The sequence below is a fragment of the Varroa destructor genome, unplaced genomic scaffold (assembly GCF_002443255.2).
Source record: "Varroa destructor unplaced genomic scaffold, Vdes_3.0 BEIS01000004.1, whole genome shotgun sequence".
In the NCBI taxonomy this organism is placed as follows: Eukaryota; Metazoa; Arthropoda; class Arachnida; order Mesostigmata; family Varroidae; genus Varroa; species Varroa destructor.
In genome coordinates, this window is record NW_019211457.1 from 47,881,379 (window position 1) to 47,904,444 (window position 23,066).

The following is a 23,066-nucleotide window of genomic DNA, read 5'->3' on the forward strand; positions in this document are numbered from 1 at the left end:
AGCATCTCGTGCAATGCCTTATCAGCCCAAAGGTCTAGAAGGAGCGTGAGAAATAGGAATCTGAGATCTCTCTCCCATATCCATCTATAATAACGATTACATATCTTTCAGATGAATATTTCAGAGTTGCTGGTAGAGAAAGCATCGTTGAGAATCCGTTTTGAAGAGTTCACCAAACCAGATTGAGGTTTCTGAACAAAATTCCATCTCGGTCATGTCGGACAAAAATTCGCGATCCTTGATAGTTTCAGCATAAAATCGAGGGTAAATTACCTTTCAGATACCCTCAAGAACTGGGCATTGTATAACAGAATATACCATCAAATTAATTTCTGTTAATGATCTTAATTATAGATTAACTTATTACAATAAGGATTTGCTGCAAGCGGTAGGAGATTTTGGTATCGAAAACTAAAAATAATAGAATTTACTACTTATTGTCACAGTGTTGTATAATAATTTCCGTCCAAGCTAAGTCTGAGGAACCCTTTAACTGAAAATATATCAATACAATACTGCACTAACTAGCAGGCGCTATAGAAACTTTGTTCTTTCTGGAACTACAGCACAAACCAAGCGAGGAATATCTGCCTTTTAACTATGATTTCGAATCAACTCGTTGAAAGGATCCACAACAGGTAACACTCTCAATGAGACTTGCTTAGTTATCGAGAATCAGAGCTTTTGCTAACCATTATGTATCTTCCGAAGGATACGCATCTCCATTGTATTAAAGTCTACCAGAGTATTTGCGTGCCGACGTGAAAAATATACAACTGGTCATATACTGAAATGGCCCGATAATTCATTAAAAAAGATGAAAGAGCATACTTGTCATAAATTTAGAATTCTGACACCGAAATATGTGGCCATTTTGGAGACGGGTGTGTCCCTAGCCCATCTAATGGCTTACGTACGGTTTCGAATAAAAAATTGAATATATCGGCTAAGCAAATGGCATTGGCATAGTCACAGTTCATCATCAGTGCCTTAACGGAGTAAAAAAAAGGTGACGCAATTACAACTTTTGAAGGAAATTAATGATTTTAGCAATTAGAATCGATTAATTAGCTATACACATTTGATTCTCCACATCGTTTTTGAATTTACGCTACTTTTACTGAAATAGATGATACTGTTGTACAAGTTTCGATCATCAAAGCTTCCACATGGAAGACAAGAAATTTGTTTCCGGTTATTCAGCTGGATGTTAATAACGCCTTTAATAGTCTGTTGTAGAAGATTATTTTAGAATCTCTTCAAGGAAGAAAAGTACCACCGAATTTACTTAGAGTTGGGTCTGTTTTAAAAATCGGACTGCTACGATAGAAGGGTTAAGGTTCCTGATGACTGCGGGGATCCCGACGGATTTTCTCTTAGGCATGGTTATTATGGAACTTTGCCTACGACAATGCCCTTAATGCGAAACCAGATGTAGACATAATTGCGTACGTTGATGGTTTGGCTATTTCATCGGCAGCACGCAGACCGGAAGTACTCAAAATGCGACCCAATGAATTGTTGACGGAAGTCTACGAATGAACGAGATACGACGGCCTGGCCTTAGCCTTATTCAAAAGCAAACGGGCTTTCGCGGGGGACGTAGATGATAAATATGGCTAGATATCTGGGGTACACTTAGGGAAATAAGAGGCATCTCCCACATCCGACGAACGATAGCAGAACCGGTAAGCTGAGCGGAAACTTGGCTATTGTAATACCTAACCTGGTTAGGTGGGCACATTTGGTTCGAATCCACTTTGTTTCGCTCTGAGAACCAGCCGCCTAATGTAATGCCTAACAGTGATGCCAGACGTGACATTCGAAACATTTAATTTTAGTTCGGTGCACCTTAGAGACAGCTCAATTAGGGTACCGAAAACAACAACGTAGATCGCTTTAGTTATTTAGTTACTTTTAATTTTCGCAAATATTAGAGTTTCAGACGAAGCTTTATTTATGTAAGACAATCAGACTTCACGAGGAATTTAGAGAAGCAGGTCTATTGGGTATAAGGTATATAGATTTGACTGCAATTTATTAATTTATTACCTGAGTTCATGTTGTGTGAGAATAGTAAGGTTGCCAAAGCAAGTTTAATCAAATTTCGTGCTTGCTTGAATTCATCGTAAATTCTCAAATAGTCTGAGTTCAATTATGTCGACACAAATTACTGGATCCACCAAAACTCAATTTTACAAAATATACCCTCGTTAGTCTTTCAGCTGTTAGTTGTTAGACAACTAAGAATAATAAAAAATAATCCGTATATTAGCTTAGTTGGAGCTGTTCAATTGTAATTTTATACCCTAACTTAAACGGAAGTAGACATATATTTTTATACCGTGATTTGATGAGTTTCTGTTTTAACTAGATGAACATAGTAGCAGTTTTAGTAATGTGTATTTCTATTCGTTCGTATATATCTATGCGTAATGATATTTGTATGATAGTGGTGTGCACTTAATCATAATAATGATCATACGTAGCAAAATGCTTCTATATTAAAATACTATTTTAAATTTATAAAAATTAGGGGTTTAATAATCAGTTTTAATACCAAGTTCTACTTGTTTTAGTGATAGAAATAGATTTTACAGAATTCAATACCATTTCAATAGCAGGACCATTACCTTTGGTGGACTAGGTGACTGCTAAACATCAGCTTTTGGATCAGTTCTGATTAATATAGAGAACCACAAGGTAAAACAAAAAAACTGCTCAATTGATGGGTACACGAAAGGCAAATTTTACTCAAACCGGAGGTGTATGAATTGAAAACAGAACGAATTGACTTTTTAAAGCAAAGTGTATAGAAGAAACATGTATTAAGAAAGCGCTCAACAATTCGAAAGCAAGAATTCGTACTAATGTGCCGCTATAATGCTTATCATGATTTTGTCTAAAACTCTCAACGCAGATGGGGCGCGACCCGTCGATTGTTAAGATTCAACGCATAAAAAACACGAAAGAAATATGGTACAATGTAGGTTTGAAATTGTCTGATACGTAACTTAATCCGAGATAATGCTTACCACATACTTGTATATTCATATAAACATCACTAAGGTATCAAGACGAGCTTAGATTGAGGTGTCGCGATAATTTTTTCATTGGACTTTAAAGCTAAAAACATAACGGTTAGTCTACTAGAATACCACAAGTTTTTACAGATCATTGTCATTGATTGGGCTGCGTGGCAGATCAATCAGAATCAAGTAAGTACTTAACCGAAAAACTAAATTTAAACAGTCTAGGACTATTTCCTATGTAATTGGATTAGAGAATGCAAACTTCATGAACGAGTCACATTATGATCACGGAACTAAAATATAGTTTTTGAGCAAAGTGAATCGCTTTTCTTTTAGTCGTGAAATATTCTTTAAATTGCCATTAACGTTTTGCGTAGAAATCTCAGAAGTCTTTAAATACCCATTCTAGATGTTAGTACAACAACATAAGGCCCAAAAGGTATAAAGGATCGATATAAAAATATTTTCTCCTATGTAAACATACTTATTTCAAGATTTCAAATTTTACCAACTCAGCGGATTAAAGCCGTGAGATTAGTGCACTTTTAGAAAGTTTAAAAACGCCACCAAATGCAGTTTCTAAGTAGCGTTTCAAAAGTAACTTATCCCACTATTTAATTAGTGTAATATGAGACTGTATGTTTAAACTTTTGAACGTTTTTTAACGTGACGTTTTTATTAAATTGAAAAAAGTTTATAAAAAAGGAAGAAAAAGAACTTTAATATTTCATGATTTACATATTTATCAGCTCTTCTGTTGCTGTGTAACTACTAATTGGCATTCTGATACCTTGTTTAACCTTTTTACTCTATTAAAAAGTTAGCTGAATGTCAGTATAATAAAGAAGAGATGATCTGTTTCTCGAGTCCAGTAATGTTGAATGTTATGTTCGACGAAAAAGAACCTGTCTAATACGCAAATAGTTATAGCAGCCGGGACTGTGTTGTGTAGGCGAACTGGGATCGCAAAAGGTGGCACAGATTTGAAGGAAGATAAAGTGTGTACGCTCCTCTATAAAAAAAAATATTCTTATTTGTAAAAAGCTTCCGACACGCTCCAGAATAATGATATGCTGTCTTAAAACAAGGAAAATAATACATTTAGAGATCTGAACGGCGCTTTTTAAATGTGCAAACAATTTTTTACAGTAATAACATCCTGTTTCTTCTTAGGATTTAAGCTTATTTTAAATTCCATTGAATGCAATGTGGTTCGCAAGCAGAAGAATAACGTCATTTATTATTGTCAGATCATTAACTTAATATTTTTTCATTTTTCAAAGTCTTTCACCGATTTGCTACGGTTGCAAACACTGATGCCCACATCTTCAAACTGATACAGGTATTGAATAAATAATATGATTACATGTATATATATATATATGCTAGTAAGACACAACAGTGATGAGATGCTACACGTGAAGCCTGAATTTTAAGATCACTTGCTATGAGACTCACTACAAAAGTGGTAAATTGTTAAATTGAAGTACAGGATGATTAATTATTGTTATATATTATGGGTTGCTTATTCGTAAAAAGGTAAAGCGGTGTAAGCATAAACATATGAATGTCGTAAGTGTCCAGTAATGAAAATGGCGCGTTGGCTCAATTTCAGCGTAAAAATCGAATAGCATACGCATGATGGTTAGTGCGGTATTCTACAAATGGTAACTATCGGTATCCTAGTTTATGATGTAATTTATAAAATCAATGCACCAGTCGCGTACCCTTTGAATATCAGCACAGCACTGGTGGTAAGTTAACGCCCTATTCTTCGCTAGCTTTCCACACTGGGTACATAAACGGTGTAGCGTATTGTTCGTTCGACAGTCGTGTACTACCGGAAACTCGATTGTCATATAACGTAGGGAAGGTTTATTTACTCCGGACGAACCGCTGCGAAGCCCTAAATTTTGAGGCTCTTCGAGTGACTGGGAAACAACAAGAGCCAGCAAAGCATAGCCCACCAACAACAGCAGGAGATGTAAGCAACGCGGCATCTGCAGATGAATAAATACGGTAAACGTTGAAGAATGTAAATACTGTAAGGTGACTTTTTCCTAAAATACTATTATCAACCGCATATTTTTACTTGGTGATTAGCTGCTTCGCTTCCGAGCTTGATGTTAAGTTGGAATGATGCTTAATGCCATCAAATTTTCCGCAAAGAATGTTGCGAGCACTGTTATACCTCATAAAAAACACTAGTCACCCGAGTAGGTTGTCTGTCTTATATTAATTATATCACAAATTGGAATTTTAAGTTCACGCGATATTAACTTGAGGTTGTTTGTTTCGATTTTTGTTCATCGCAGAAATCGTTTAGTTAAATAGTTAGGTCTCCAATACCTTAAAGGCCTCCATTGAGAGCTATTCAATAAAGGATAGTGTAACTACTGTGAATCGGACGAGGTCTGGGAATTCGTTGGATCGTGTAATTATTAATATCCGCTTCGTGACGTTTCTGTTTTTGCTTTGTATGATACAGTAACAGCCTGCTTCTAAATTTTTAAAAAAACTCCATACATCATCTATAAGAGTCAGCTATCTAGCAGCCAGTTTCGTAAAACGCATACAAATGTTTGCAAACCACACGTTAACATTACTAGATTTTTCCATTGCCAGATTTTTAAAAAAAAAGCGCCGGTCATTACTCAGATTACTAAAATCGGCTGAAATTTGTAAAATATTAGAATCACAAGGACTGAGTTGAGCACATGGCCTAAAATCAGACACCTAATTATTTTTCTTTTGAATATGTGTTTGTATTTTATGCCACTGCAGTTAATGCTCTTTCATCCTATTATGTCGAGTCCGTGAGTGCTCACCCAGAGGCAGCTACTTTTGAAGCTGAATACATAAAAAAAAGGTAGAAATTTCTATATAGGTAAAGCATCACGAATTTCCAGTTGCATTTCAAGCCAATGTACCATCGAAGCTCTGAAAAGAGACTTTAGTTGATGATATCTAAAAATAATGCCTTAGGATTATTAGGAAAGTTTTTGTTACGAAAACAATTGCCCTGTAAAAAGAATTGATGTTTTCTCAGTTGTAGACGCTCTATCGCTACACGATAACCTGCCGATCATGTCAAGTATCTTAAAACATTTCTATCTTGTAATCCTAAACTAATACGTAAACAAATTCGCTGAATCGATATTCGAGTTTATCTTTAGTATCTATGTCTTATAATCGCTGTATGTTTTTTGCAAAGGCCGAAATTAACTTAAAGAATTCAGCTGACATTTCTTGAGTTCACCTATCATGGTATTATAACATTAATACACTTTTTTTCATTAAGATTGCCTTACTTGCATATTTAATTGACCGAACGATCTGATGGAAAGCTCATTTTAGTATAAATATGGTACCTCAATAAACAATCATTGGCTGTACGATGCGAAACATGTCTTACATGAAAGTTTCATGTTCTTGAAAACCCAGTTAAGCTACTAAATTACAGATTTAGCTTATTTAACGGTATCATCCTTTGAAACCATCGATTGCACGAATACCCCTTAAAAATCCTAAGTGCTTTAGCTTAAACGCTCGAGTTTCTTCCGTTGCTTTGTCCTTCCAACGATGCATCAATAGTAAAGATCCAAGACGAGATACCGACGGGGTACTTTTTCTTGTCACCATGAGCCCTTGACCTCTGAATAAATATATGAATACACATAGACTGGTGGTATTACGTAATCTACTATAAGTAGGGCCGTCGTCACCTCCTGAACGGTGTTAGCAGTAATGTTGAGTTTATTTCGCTTCGAGCTGCCTCCTTTGGTTGGCAAGATCATGGCCGGAGATTTTAACTTTGTGCTCAAGGAGACGTGTTGTTGTCGGTTTAAAGAATATAATGCGGTGCTTGCCTAGCTGTTGCATACTGTCATAGCTAGCAACAATTTTATGCCGTTTCGCGACAAAAAGCCAACTGACCCAACGTATGCACATCAACAGATCGCGCGTGTTATTACTCAACTATCAAAAGCGACCCTCGATTAACGGCATCACGAGTCCAGAGAACAACGCTGCATTGCGGCGCTGCGAGTAAAGATAAGGGCTTCCTTAAGAATAAACTTATATATAGAAAATATTTCGAGCTAATTGTCCCTAGTTGAGCATCAGCTTGGTCCCAAATGTGCGGAACAGACATTTTCAATTTGAAGGATTTAACAGTTTTATGCACGTTGCCACGAATAAGAACACGTACACACATTGTCAAAAAACGGGCTGACCTCCGAAATATTTTGAGCTACTTTTAAACCTATTGATCTACATGTTGACAGTCTTGAAGTTGCCACCTGAAGTCAGATACGCCCCCTTCCCTAACATATATCAGCCAAGGCCAAGCTATTACGGCAACAACAACGTATACTAGAATTCTAATTTTAATGGCATCTAGCAAAAGCCTTTAACGAAAATTATATTCCACGTGCAGCAAGAATCATTGCATAATTTAAGTACAAAGAAACTAATTGATTTCACAGCTATAAATATGTGAATTAAATGAAAACATTGTGTGACACTGAAAACGTTTAATATACTCTGTACTAAGCACCCTGTCCACAACTATTAACTCAATACCAAATATACATTTACGGTTCGACTCTGTTGGTATTAAGTTAGGAAGTCGATATGTTACTATTACAGAATAAGCTATGCCCAGACGGCTAGATCTGAACGAGAAATAAAACACGTCTCTGCCTGGTTTCGAACGCTGATAATTTTACATTAGCCAGGCATAACCACGATGACTCGTTTTGAGGATATACCGCGTATGAGCAAGCGCTTTGAACACCGAGTTAGGTCGCCTCTGAACATAAATATGCTCATCATAAGCGCCACTGAATTAATATTGTTACCAAAGCAACTCTTGAAAAATTTTATCTTTTTTTTTTTATGTTTTAAAGTACCAAGGTCAGTTCCCCTGTATTAGCCATGACATACCTACCACAAATACATAGTAGACACGACATAGACACTCTGTATCGCTAAGACAAAGTTCTTAAAATGTAATCAAAGTTCGCAGGGAATTAAATTTGGTCCTAAGAATTAATTCAAGAGGAAACGTTGTGTAAAGAATATTACAGTAGCTATCATTGTGAACGTGCATGAGAAATATAGTTCATTAAACATATTGGGTAAGGTATTCTAGGATTAATAAGTGGAATTTCAACGATTAGAATCATTAGAAGTTTCCAAAGTCAATTCGAATTACCGATCTCTACGTTCCTGTACAAGATTGATTAGCTTATACTAGAGTGTAGGCCACTATCCTTCAACTACTATTTTGTAACTGAAATCTGGACAATTGCCTCTATTTCCTATAACTTGCTATGTATTCCTAACTTAGGATTTCTACATTTTCACAATGTTTTTGTAGCCTGTCCTTTTAAAAAGTTTATTTGGGTTGCTATGATGTTTTTGGAGACAGAAGCAGCACACATAGAATACCTGTTTAGGCAAAAGAATCTTTTTTTCATGTAGTACTTTGTGAACACTAAATATAATAATTTCCAACAATTATTACCTCCACTTTTTCGACTACATAAACATATATTTGATATTTTTATTGCAATACTCACCGTTCACAACTGGTTTTAGTTTTTATTATAATTATGTTTATTAGTATGACTTGTGGAATATAAATAATTAAAATAGTTAGAGGACACCATGGCTTTGTAAGAAAACGCTTCATTTGTTTGAGAATTAGTGATTGTGTTAGCTTACCTTGTGACACACAAATTCAGCCACGTCGTACAACGCTTTGTTTAACGTTTTTTTTTTAATCGAAAGCTATTAAGCGAGAGTACTAGCGAAATTATTTCACATCAGTTTTGTCTGATCCGAATTATAGTTGCCAAATGACTTGTACTTGGCTTTAAATCCAACATGAGTGAACTGTGAATTATTGATGTGTTTGCGGCTTTTATTAGGCTGTGTCACCCTCTCCTATGCCGCCTCTTAGAGGGAAAGGATCGTAGCATAGACAAGACCGAAGCTAGAAGAAACACTGCACGGTACTTTTGAGTGTATTTGCGGTTACAAGATGCCCCTTACAGTTAACGGCAGGTTATACCGAACCCGTATTAAACCTAAAACAAATGCTTCGAGTCCTAGGTCCGGTACTACCGCTAAGCACTCTGAAACTCTTATCATTCAGATTGGACTCTTCCTCTATAAGACCGCCCTAATTTTGTATTTGCGGTTGTCTTCTGTAGTGTTACTTCTAATATTATTGATCGCAACCATTCACTTCTGAACACCGTCAAATTGGAATATAACAATATATCTACAAGAAGCACCAATTTGTGTTATCCAGCTGTCGATAAATACTCAAGCTGGCCGTTAAAAATATATACGAAGAAACCGTTAATGAATACTAAACAACTGACGTTTATTCTATGTAAAGCCGGTATTCCTTCTTACTTTGGTTGGCTTTGGAACTATATATTTTATGATACCTATAATATAGCGAGCTGCTGTTTAGGAGATGTGGTTTATTAAGTAAAACTACGAGAGTGGTATGCAAATGTACAATTCGAGTTCTTGAAAAGAGACAAAAATTTTTCAGTCATTTTACCCACCTTATTCTCTATACATAATTCACCACACCCGTTGTGCTGCAAATATTCAGATCGTGCACGTACGTATATTAAAGAACTGTTTTGGAACAGCAGCTGCAAAAAGTTAGAGAGCATAGAAAAAGCTTCCCCGGAATGTGGTGCAAAAAGTTTTCAACTATTGTTGGTCACGAAAATGCCTTTACTGGAACGAACTGCACTGTGAAACCTTTGACATCCTTGAGTGTATTTTTTATTCGCAAACGAGTAGTTAACTAGTAATTTATTGATAAGATGCATTTATGACCCTTCAAATTGATAGCCATTGAATTTGAGAAATAATTATAATTAATTAAATTGAATTACCGAAAAAGTGGTGAGTATTTTAAAATCAAATTAAAACAAATACTTTTTATATTTTGAAATAATTTTACTAAACTAAATATGCGTCATTTTGATTGATGACCTTCTACCATTTTTATGGTAACAATTTCATCCCGTTACTGTAAAACTCCTGTAACTCCTGGGCGAAACATCATGTTAAGTGTTTTTTTGCAGTTTTCCTTTGGAACTAAATATACGCCTATGCAAAGACCTAAACAGATAATAGCCTGATGCAAGAAGAAGGCTTTATGCTGAATGCGTTAAAATTTTTCATTCAATTTCTGTCAGTTCTTAGCAGGTAACTAAAAATACACGTAGTTTAGCATTGTCATGGTGGAAGAGAATACCGAATCAAGTCGCTGGTCCTGCCGACTTTTCCAGTTGTTTGTAGTAATCTTATTAGTCATTGACAATAGGAATCCGAATCAACCATTTTGTTAGACAGCGGTAACTTATAATAAACGATTCCTGTTCTCTGAAACATTCGTTTTTTTTTGCTCATCAATCTGAGCTTTTCCACCGATTGTGGAGCACATTTTTATTTGTACAATGTTGTCGTATGTAATTCACTGTTTGCCATCCGTGATCAATCGCTTTAGAAATGGCTGGAATTCGTTTCTGTGAAGTTTCCACATGGAAATAAGATCGAAAAAATTCTTTTGCTTCAATATGTATGGCACCAAAACAACGGAACTTTTTTTGTAGCCAGCTTTCTTCAAATGGTTCAGAACTGTTTGGTGGTGGATGCTTAGATCCTTGACTGTATCATGGCTACATACTATCCTACTTATGCGTCAACCTTGGGTAATCTTATAAATTTTTTTCGTAATTAGTCAATCACTACATCTTTCACAAAAAAATTTTCATAACAAAAGGGACGGAACCATTTTTAGCTCGTTTTTTTCGGATAACGCGTTTTAACCATAAACAGTTACATTTTTTTAAGCCTTTGTGTCGTTGTCGTAATAACATTGGAAAATACAACAACTTTTTGCCGGACTTTCACTCATCTTCAAAGCATTTTATCTTGGCTCTAAGTAAGATATTTCAACAATTTAACAACTGCTATGTCCTAGCCTTCATGTGACACTAACGCGGACCCGACGCACGTCATACTTCCTGAAACACGTCTTCAAAGCCATTTAGCTACAAAACGGTCAATACTTTTTTGACCACCCAATATATCCGAGTGGAAACTTAAGCGCAGTCGCATAGAACACAAATATTTCTGCTGCCGTAGTCAGTTGAAACTCAATGTGGCTCGTTTTTTTTTTTTATTAGTTAGGGTTTTTGGTAATCCTAAACCACTGAATGCTAACCAAACTGTCAGCAGTACTCGACGAACATTTTGCTCAATTATTTACCTTCATCATTAACCCGCACTAATTTCTCGAAGTATTTTGTCAGTTTTCTTATTTCTCCTTTTTAATTTAAATTCTGCTCCACACTAAACAAAACATGTATGACAACAAGGTAGTCTCTGTATTTGCGGAAAATTTTTGTGTATGTATGGTAGTAAGTTTATCGTATGTTTAGTACGTGTTAAGAAGGGCATTTTGATGGGTGGTGCATGAAAAAGCAATATTTTTTTAAGTATGGTTAATATCCTTATCGATTTAATTTTTTATAGAATTTTAGCGAGGAATGATTGTCTCTTTAAAGACTTGCCTCGTTAACCATTACTTACTTTTTCATTCTTTTTAAATTACGTTCTTAAGTATACCTTTTCAATTCATTAACCTCTTTATCATGCAAAGGAATCTGTTTGAAATTACAAGGTGGCAGAATACTTTTGTTACCCATTGTAATGTGGTCAAGATTTAGAAAAAGCAGATTTCCAATCTTTTCTAAAACACTAATTTGAAAGCAAAAGGCACCGAACAATCCTTATATTGTAGGCTTCACCTATACTTCTACGATATATTTATACTTAATTGCGCTTTGCATTGATTTTTCTTTAAGCTAAATAATTTAGCACGTAAAGCTAGTTCGCAAAATTAGAAACAATTTTTATATTTTAATGCGCTTCCAAATTATTATATTTTGCATAACCTCTATGCGCTTTCATTACTCAGATATATATAACTACAACACAATCATACGATTTAATTCCATTTTCATTTACTTTCACCTATACAGCCAAGTATGCTCTACCGGGAAGTAGGCTGATAACTGAGCCTTGTTCTAATGGCTAAATAAGATTTTTAATGGCTGGTTCGAAACGGGAATGTGAGTTTTCAAAAACTAAATTCTTTAGATGTTCTCAGCGAAAACCCAACATCTATTAAAACAAATTTCCTTTCTATCAAATTCCACGAGAATTTATTTGCATTCTTTTATCGACTTGCGGTTTTCACTGGTGAAAAGTAAACAATCCTTTACAATCTCTCAAAATTCCATGGCTTTTGATTCACTAAGAGCCATTATTAAGTACATTAAGTAACATTAAGCAACAATATATCAGAAACGTCACATTTGGCCATCTACGTAGCCAGAGACATGGCATGCATAAATTCTTGACATACGTGTTGAGTATACGTTAATGGAGCTAATAAAGCGAAACCGGTTATAGATCTGAGGAGACGATCAAAAATTGTCATTTAAGCTGACTTAAATTTAATTACTTACATTTAAGTCTTTAGGAGACGAAAATTTAATTTTGGCATAGATACAGATTTTCATGCTTGACAATGTGTATTGCTGATCTATATTAATTGCAAAATTTACTTCAGTGTAAGTTAAAAAAAATAAATCAACATTAGCCGATATTTGAATACCTGCATCACATGTAATAAGAATGTCGGAGGAGTAACACCGTCAACATTATAGGTAGATGATTTAGTATTATACTACTGTCTCAATACTGCTAACAAATACTTTTGTCAACGTTTTGTAATATGACTCGGAATTCCAAGAAGGCTTCAACGTCGTCAGCGTTTTAGAAATATTTTGCGCAAGGTGGGAGGTAACTGCCTATATAAGGAATAAAGATTGCTTACAACAACGGCCATATGTTTCCAGCTCAGGGATTCCGAAAGGGACAGAGAAGAGCAAGCAACAAATATCTTTTACTTTTAGCCTATAAAGCCTTGAAGATGAATTCGAACAGCACCGATTTATGGTGTTCATGTAAATAAATCGATCAAGTATCTCGCGTAGCAGCGACTCGTGGTCGGCCCTATTAAGCGCACCCTTCTGATCAAAATATATAAACAAAAAGTTTCTTATAGGAATACAATGCTGAAGGAGGAATTTATCTGCATTAAGAGCGCAATTAACACTAGTAAATCTCGGGGAGCCTTGCTTCGCTCTTAGCAATTACAGAAGAAATATTGTTAAACAGTATGCTCGATGAGTTGCCATTTACAAGACAAGCCGTCTTGCATATGCGATAGAATTTAAATAGAGCACACAGATCTTCATAAATAAGTTTCTTCTTCGCCTTAGACTATACACAAAAATAATCTTTTTGTATCCTTGATTGAACTGAAAAAAAAAATCAATTTACTTTAACCAAAGGGAGCTGTAGTGGAACTGATTTTGCAAATTCAAAATGAAGATGAGTTACCTAGTTGCTAATACTCTGTTGATGCACTTACTCCTGTTTTTTTCTTACTAAACGCGATACGGCAATAGGTGCATGTATTTAAAAAATCTAATATTCTACGCTTTGCGCTGATTATAAAATGGTCAAGTTTTTACGCAAAGCTAAGAAAAAAGTTGACAGTTTCAAGTTACCCTTTAACACAACTTATTTTTTCCTTGTACTTTAAAAAACTATACACGTAAAAACTTCCTTTGTAATAAAGGAAAAAAAATATCCGGAAACATGTGTGTCGGAAAACTCACGGGGAGTCGATACACTGGACCAGAACTGGTAACAGAAATCGAGAGCGAAGAACATAATTCTAAATATTTTGCATATATATGTACCATGCAAGTGATTGGACAACGCTATGAAGATATCATGCAATTCCTTGCGTAAATGAGAAAAGGCTAATTAAAATTCATGTTTTTATTGCGGATAATAATAACTTGTTTAACTAATGATTGGCGAAAACGTTAATGGTATAATATGCGCTAATCGTTTCAAAATTCATGAAATAGTGCGTCTTGTTCAATAGACGTATCTTTTGAAGCAGTTTCTCGGTGCCATTAGTCGCGAGAGCCGAATTCAGAATCGTCTTTTAGACAGTCTCATATGTCATAAAAAATTAAGGAAACTTTTTCAAGATCAGATGTAATATAATTCTGAGTGAGAAGTAACGATTTCATATTCGCTGAATATATTCGCTGAGGGATATTATGTCCGACTAAAAACGACGTGAGTAGTGGTGTTTGCAGTAAAATGTATGATCCTCGTAGTACTAGGAGGGAGACAAATATTCGTAAAGTATACCTGTTGCAATGGCGCAGCTTCGAAATGGTTGAAAAGTGATAATCGTCAGCCGATAGCAGAAGGTACAAGAAAAGGAAATCGCAGAAGAAACTGTGATCTTCGGTCAAAAACTCATTTTGTGAACTTTAACATAAAAGTTCATAGACCAGTTTTAAAAAAGCTTTAACGGTCGTATAAGAACACAAAAGAGGCTCACAAAAGGCATCGTATGCCTAGTAAAACGTGAACTTCTTAAGTTATACCTTTACTTTTATGTGGTTAAGTGTCCTGTACGGCATAGTAATAACACACACAACCAATTTTAAACATTCCTTGCAAAAAACTGTTTAGCGAAAGCGAGCTCGCTATTAAATTAATTAGTAGGCTCTTTTTGTCTTTCTTCTCTGTTAAACACCCGTCAATAAGAGCCATGCCATAATTCAGGACACGTTCCCAAAATCCGATCTTTTGTTCCCTATCAATGGATATCCGGGTACCATCATCGTTTGTTCATCACTAGCTCGACTCAGGCATCTCTTCTCTCTTAGCTAATGAAATGAGAAATTGCTCTGCAGGGTTAGGCAAAGAAAGCGGGCTCCCTCAGGCTATGCCACATTGCTACCACGCTGTTTTCATAATGACAAAACAATGAGGATAAGCATTATCGATTCATGTTTCTTCTGTAGCAAATGACTACGTTGTATGGGCAGACAGAAACAACATGAGACGAAAAGTAGAATTGATAACGGCTGCTTGTGCAACTCGGAAGACAAATAGACAGTTGGCGACGCTCGACTAAATGCAGTCCTACATATTACTATCGTAAATGTGAGGTACCAAAGAGTTTGAAAGGAAACACGGCTCAGAGCCATTTAATATACGGAAGATAAAAAAAACAACGACAACACAATTTTATATTACATTTAAACTGAATAACTTATGAATCAGATAACGCGAATAATTTATGATTCAGATTAGTTTGATGAAATCAAAAAATTGTGGCGGAAATTTCTTAAAATATTATCTTAGTGTTGTGAAAAATGCATAAAACTAGTGTGTGAGGTATCATTAGGATTTTTTGTAGACATTCATCGCTGTCAAAGCTGTAACTCGTTGGGTGACACAACTCCAAATATGACTGACGTTCTTTTACTGGGATATTATCTTATCCTCTAAAATACCAGTAAATTAAACACGTTGTTTGCATTCTACTAGTACTGATCACTAGTCCGTAATACAATGTTTTTCACTTGACACAGGGTCTCGTAACCCTGCAGTGCTAATGAAGAGCTTTTAGCTGCAATTCCCCTATTTTGCCACTACTATTTAAACAAAATTCTTTGTGACCTTCATGGTCAAACTTATCAATTTTCTTAACTACAACTTCTTACCAATTTTCTTGACTACAACTTCTGAATTTCTAATTTTAATTGTACTTAGATATAGAATATGTTAGACGGTTACAAGCAAGTCTAACGTACTTTGAAAGGCAACTTTTGAATTACGCGTAGATAAAATTTACCTGATAGACGCTTTAGTCTTTTAAAAACCAGTTGAATTTTCTTTAGGAGAAAGGACATTAAAAAGAGAAATATCCCCTTTGTCGAAAAGCGCTCGATCAAGAAATCGATTGACAAGCTTTTTGTTTCTCCAGATGTGTAAAGGCATTAAGCAAAGACGCTGTGAGTGAAAACATAATGCATAAATGGTGCAAAGGTTTTAAAAACTAGGACTGGGTGTTGAAGACCAGCGAAGAGCTAACCATTGCAGGCAATCAGGTCTTTCACGAAAGCAGAGGTTGGGGTCTAAGGACTCTGTCCATTAAAACGTTATAGTATTCTAATTAAAAAAAATCATTTGGAACAAATAGTCAAGGCATGGTCTAGTCTCTACTGCCAGCTGGGAAGGAACAAAGTGCAAGAATTCCATCGTATTGAAGGGAAATCTATTCCGAATAGTTGCGGACGTAAAATGACTGTAATACTTGCAGTGACATCAAGGGCATCTGCTACTATAAGATATATACTAAAAATGAGTGGGGCTTTCTATGCTTTAAAACACAGTAGACAAGTTTATCTCATTATCGATTTACTTAGATAAAGAAATTACGTATAAGAACGTGAATGGTGAATATTTTCTTGTCTAAAAGCTGCCAGAGAGCTGGAAATTTTGTGTGAAATATAAAGGAAAGTACGTCTGATACATTACAAAACCATAGTTCTAGCCCAATTAGTTCAAAATTTCCGCAGGATTCGCTTGTAACATTTTAATAGGCACTCCGAAAAAATGAAGGTGAATAGTTGTCTTGACTATGCAATGCATGTATGTGAACTATATTGACAAATTGTAATGTGACTGGAACATATGTCATTATGGATGAGAGATGACCGATTAACAGAGTCAGGTAGACAAAGAGATGCTGGAGTTATCACAAGGAACCCTGACGGGAAGCCGTCAGAATTGTCAGCTGGACACACCATTCTCAGTCGATGAGTCCTCTTAGCCATTCCTTGAGTTTTAGAGAGTACAATTGGTTAACAACCAGGCAGTGCAGTATCTCACTGCTAAGGTATTATCTTCCTTTATGTGTAGAAAGAAACATTCAAACGACTAAACGATTGATTCCACAACAAACAGGTAGCGTAGCAGAGACAGGATGCCGAAGCCTGTGACTTGTTTTGAAGAGCTCTGCTACTGTAAATATTTACTATAATCAGGCAGAAGATGCGATACAACACTGCATGGACCTCATGGGCCCGTCTGATGATAGTTAACAACGACTATCACTGGAGCTCTCAGTGACTCTAGAATGATTGCTGATACAGAACAAGGACTGCAGTAGACGCAGCTCGTAGGTATATATATATATACGTATATATGTATATATATATACATATAATACTCAATTACTGAACAATAACTAGTTGAAAATACCTGAGAATAGTTCAAAAGCTACTGCATGGTCAAACACACAGACTAAAGGTTTTTTGGAGCATACGATTCTACCCCATATCACAAGCTCCTCCGCTGTTCACGTAACTAGGCACTTTAGACCGTGCCACTCTACGCCCAAGAGTGCATTTCTGCTCTCTTTATTTCTTCAACTATGTATAGCGCATTCCTGCGGTCACATTTTTGTTCTTGGTAAACAAACAAGTTGAAAAACACTATTCAATTAGCGTATTTAAATAGATAATCAGCTCTGCTGATGAACTAGCATTGCTTGGTAAAGTTTGGTACGAAAAGAATTTTATTTCAACACATTTACGCAGCAGTCTTTTAGTCTTAAGGTTACGACGCACATATAGTTATTATAGAAAAAAACTGTGGTTCTATTTAGTATCTGAGAGCTATGAAAACACTAAAAAAACAAGGAAAGTCTTGTAATTTACTTCAAAAATTAAAAAAAATTTTTTTAATAAAAATACATACCTAGTAATATTTTTTTTTAAATTAAAAAAAAAGTAAAAGTTTTTAATAAAAATACATAGATTATATATTATTGTATATATTTTAAAGGATAGGTTAAATGCAAAAACAAAATTACTGTATGATATCGTGGACGGTTGAGAATATAGTTTAAGAAGCGTATATAAAGTAATAATTTCCAAAAATATCGCTAGTTGCAACCGTCAGTTCATTTTCATATATATCATGTTCCATATGAAATCACATAAAAACTTAATAACGTTCTGTAATAGTCGATATAAGCCAGATATTGGATTACATGTTTCTTAAAAAGTTAATCTCTTATTAAATAGTTACAGTTTGAAGTTAATCGATATAAGTCATATATAGGATTACATGTTTCTTAAAAAGTTAATCTATCCTTATATAGTTACAGTTTGAAGTCAATGCCATTTCACGTGTTGTATATAGTTTGGACTAGGTTGGCGTCTTTCGCCATTGAGTAAAATATACTGTTTTTTTTCTTCAATAAATTTGCGGGCGTATCAAACTCCCTGATATATCCTTTATCGAGCACCATGATTCTGAAAATTTAGAACAAAATTATAGCGTTAGATTTAGATAGATACAAAAAATTAAAACAACTGATAATTGTTCTGTTAAAGCTTTTTAAAAGCATCACGACAATGTTAAAAATAAAGTTTTCCTTCCACGTTGTTTATTAATTATGCATCTCTGGCATTATCACAATCTAGCCTTATATATTTAAATTCTGACATTATACACGGAAAATTAAAATGCCCTTACCATTTAGTGTATATAAAGACATCACGGTATCAAATAAAGTTATGAAAATATAATGTAATGCATCTATTTTGTGTAAAAACCGCTTAAAAAGGTTACTTTGGGTTTCGAACCGTTGATGGCCGTTTAACAATATCATACGTTAGGCATATTTTCTCGTTACCTAAGACAGTTAAAATATGCTGGCTCGAAATTATGATTTGCAGTTTGATTATTATATGTTTTATGGATATCGGAAATTCGTTTGACATATTTGGATTTTTGTATTCAAGAATTTGGCTTCCGTTCTGCGCTTATATAGCATGCAGATAGCATGCCTCAGATATTCGAAAGCAAAATAAATATCTAAATTAATCTTCAAAGAAAGAGTCAATTTTACAAGAAATTTTCTTTGCGGCGCAGTTTAGCTTTGTATGTAAAGTATCGAAAAATGGCAAAAAAATAGCTTGGAAGTAATGGAACCGTCTAACTCCAGTATTCCCGCAATAGGAGATATTTTTTTATGGTTTTTGCTCTTGTCATACAGAACTCTTTGTTGAAATTAAGAAACTAAAAACAAGTTATGTTCACACAAGTTTTAAGTGGAATCACCTTAAAAGTCTATAAATTTTTTTATTGTTTGGAGCCAGGATCTTGTTTTTAAAGCTTCGACTAGCAACGAACCCTCCTACATTTTAGAAAAAAATAAGTGCGATATAATCTAATTCGGCACTATGATCGCCTTCTGCGATGTCACTAGATGACAATATACATATTCTACGTGAATTGTCTGTTTGTAAAAAGTAGGCCAAATTGGTTGCTGCCAATAAAACATTCCAGCTACTTTACCTATATTTTAACTACTGTCTCAGCTATTGACAAGTATGAATAGACAGAACGGTAATAAAGACATAGTTAAAAGCCCGGTTGCATTTGAATACGTAACAGGTACCGAATAGATGTGAATATAGCTTTATTCGAGCTTACTTGATGTTTTTATTGCACTCCAACTTTTCAAAAATAAATTTATAATTTGCATATGAATGTCTTGCTATACTTTTACACGCGGCGTGATACTTAGAGGCTTAAATAGAAAAAGTAAAATTGGTGAGTATGAATCTATTTCTTTTTTCGTATTTTTGTTTCTCAAGAACACCATTTTCTAATGAATGCTATAACTTACTAAATATCCTGATGCCGTAAGCACAGTGGTCACATATATTACACCCGAATGTATCTATAGTGTATTAAATAAAACCTGAAAATACGTGGAAATTTCAAAATGTCCTAGTACGTATAATATGTATCTAAGATGTTTCGTACAAAATTAGCTAGTTTTACAATTTGATTTACCTGTCATAATCCATGATTGTATTGAGGCGATGAGCAATAGTTAAAATCGTGCATTCCCGAAACTCCATTCGAATGGTCTTCTGCATGAGTTCATCGGTTTCGAAATCTACCGCGGCCGTGGCTTCATCTAAAACAAGTATGCGACTTTTCCGAAGGAGCGAGCGGGCGAGACACATAAGTTGGCGTTGGCCCACGGAAAGATTTTCGCCACCTTCTGCTACCTCGTGGTCCAAACCTTTTTCTAAAGAACTCACAAACGCCTTAAGGGAGGAGTGTTCCAGGGCTTTCCATATATCCGCGTCGGAATACTACGTTAGCAGAACACAAACCAAAACTTTGATTTTTCACTTTTTGAATATTTAGATTTAGATATTTAGTATATCTACTGAATACTTATATTTATTTACTAATATCTACTAAATAATATTTAGTTTGAATGTTTAGAATATAGAAAATGAAACCACAAATCTTCTTAAAAATGCTTGAAAGGTGGTTTACGTGAAAGTACAACGAAACAGAAACTTCTTTATCATACAACATTGACACCACAAACTTTAAATTGTAAATTTTTAATCTTTAATATAATTAATAAGTCCTTAGAATTTAAATCCATAGCAATAGCCGAAAAGTATAAATAGATACGGAACGTCATTACATCAGTTGTTGATTTTTTAAATGTTAATTAAACATCTAGTATTTACTAATAAAATCAAAATATAAGTTCGACATTTGAGCTATAGCAAAATCCGAAACGCTGATTAAGTGAAACCACATTTTCTTCGTTATTATATAGCAATCGCCTGGAAAGTTATTTGTTGACGATTCGGCAAAAGTGCCGGTGATCCGTAGAGGTGCCACAATATTCTCCCCTAGATGACTTTTTTATTCACACTTTTAGGCAGTAAACTAACGCTTGTGAAAAAAGTTTGCTCAACTACAGCTTCGATCATCTTGTTTTCTTATTAAGGTAGAGTAAATGACGAAATAGGCTCTCTATAGTTGAAATATCGATATTACATTCGCTTCCATCAAGCGGTTTACTAGTAATGAGCTGTCATAGTTACATGATAATCTAAATTATTCTTAACATCTCCCCTAGTGAAACCAACATAGCGTCCCCTCACGCTTCTCCTGGTTACTTAAGTGATATAACTTGCACTGAATCGAAACCTTTAAAGTTAGCGGAAAAGGCAATTGTCGCGTAATCGTTCTACACTAATTCTCGATTTGAACAGTTACACAGTACAAAACTTTTTTTATACTTTATTTTCTGCAATAGTTTGACTACCAAATAATCACTAATTTGTCATACTTTGACGCAGGGTAGTATACAGCGAAGACGAAAAAAAAAGGCTTCCATTGATTAAAGATGCAAATTCTCAATCAGAACGAAGTGTTGACAATTTCGCCGACTAAGAAAAAAAACACACACACGCATAGCAGAGCCAGGTTCCCCTACTTTTTAGCAAAAAACAGTAAAAATATTTTATGGCAGAAATCAAGGTATTCTCCATATAACTTGGTTAGCTAACCCTCATTAGCAGGTTAATGTATTTTCTCAATGCATGTCCGTATGTTATCAGGGCCCACCCCGTATATCATCTGAGCAAACAAAATTTTCAAATTTGAATGAGAATAACTACGGAGTGCACTTAGAGGTTACCGCATACGACCGTGACTTAAGTTTCATGAAAAATCTGAGGCATGCAGGTATGGATATTAAATCTATTATCACGAAATTGTCAGTTCAGAAAGTAACCTCAATTTTTACTTTTATTTTAAATTAATTTAAATTTTATTTTTAAAACTATAGGATATCTGCTAAATAAATAATAATTTTAAACAGAAGGTATTTCTATTGAGCAAAAAAGCAATTGAATGAACTGTGAAGGAGGAGAAACACGTAATATTCGCGTACTTTTAAAAGAAGAAATAGAAGCGTTAAGCGTTAAAACGCCTGAAGTTTAGCTTTTGATAACGAAATAAATTGGGTATGGATTGTCTAAAAAAATGCCAGTAGGTTCTTTAATACGGCAGATCACTGGCCCGCATTTAGAGCTAACTTTTTTTTGTTAAAAATTTTGGTTTCTTCTTTATCTAGGATTCCGTATCTACCCTAGCTTTAGAAAAAAATTCTGTCCTTTCACAAGCTTCGAACTCTTCTTCTTAAACTCTTAGCGCTCTAGAAGAATTCTTACAACAATCAGTAATAGAGTTTAACATGATATCGAAATTTAGTTTTTATAAGTTGTTTGAAAAGGAGCATGAAAGCGATATTTGAATAATTTTAATTTAAAAAGCAGGACCTAATATAAGTGAACACAATTTTTTTTAATGTATAACCGTTTTAACACTGCTTTTGTAAAAAAAGGAGTAATACGTAAGAAATTAAGTTTTTCTCCATATAATTTCATTAACTAATCCTTTCGAATGGGTCAAGATTCATGCGTATTAAGCCAGAGAAAAGTACGAAATTCTGAGGTATGATAGTCAGGTTTTCTCGCAAGTCGTGGAGTCCAATCTGAATGATATCCAAATCATCAATAAGGATAGGGCCCTTCGCTGGCTCAATAAGACGGAACAAAGCTAAATTAGTACGTAAAAAATTAAGTTTTTTTTCCATATAATTTCATTAACTAACCCTTTCGAATGGGTCAAGATTCATGCGCATAGAGCCAGAGAAGAGCACGGGATCCTGAGGTATGATGGTCAGCTTTTCTCGCAAGTCGTGAAGTCCCATCTGAGTGATATCCAAATCATCAATAAGGATACGGCCCTTTGCTGGTTCAATAAGACGGAACAAAGCTAAGGTAAGCGTGGATTTTCCTGCTCCGGTGCGTCCCACGATGCCCACCTAGACATAAGAAATATGCAGATTTTTTATGCCAAATTTATAATAATTAGCTGCTTGAAATTTATGAACCGTACTCATAATCTAACTCGGATAAGTTTCCACTACAGCTAAATCTGCTTTTATGTTTCGAAAAATAAACTGTGTTGTATACTTAAATCCTTAAGAAACACAAAAACACTTTCTTTATTTTACTTTCTTTATTTCTATACAACTAATCATTCGAGCGATACTGCCTACTACTGTGAGCGATACAACTAATTGAGTAGGCACTGTACACACATTTTTGGTGATACAATCGGTTATCTCATATT

General features: G+C 34.9%; 1 protein-coding gene and 1 long non-coding RNA gene across 16 annotated transcripts in view; both read right to left on the minus strand.

The window, feature by feature from the left end:
* Positions 1-4,244: 4,244 nt before the first annotated feature.
* On the minus strand, positions 4,245-8,994 carry LOC147756297 (uncharacterized). The gene is made up of 2 exons (XR_015326422.1): positions 8,763-8,994; positions 4,245-5,032 (listed from the first exon to the last, which is right to left on the minus strand). It is a non-coding gene; the product is annotated as an uncharacterized LOC147756297 (long non-coding RNA).
* Positions 8,995-17,849: 8,855 nt separating this feature from the next.
* MRP (Multidrug-Resistance like Protein 1) overlaps positions 17,850-23,066 on the minus strand; it is a 49,700-nt gene continuing 44,483 nt past the window's right edge. For all 15 annotated transcript variants that reach the window (XM_086987089.1, XM_086987087.1, XM_086987094.1 and 12 more), the window contains 3 exons: positions 22,543-22,755; positions 19,902-20,209; positions 17,850-18,349 (listed from right to left, as the gene is read on the minus strand). In XM_086987089.1, coding sequence (XP_086843215.1) covers positions 18,220-18,349; positions 19,902-20,209; positions 22,543-22,755 — 651 coding nt within the window. In that variant the 3' untranslated portion in view covers positions 17,850-18,219. The remainder of the gene's footprint in view (positions 18,350-19,901; positions 20,210-22,542; positions 22,756-23,066) is intronic.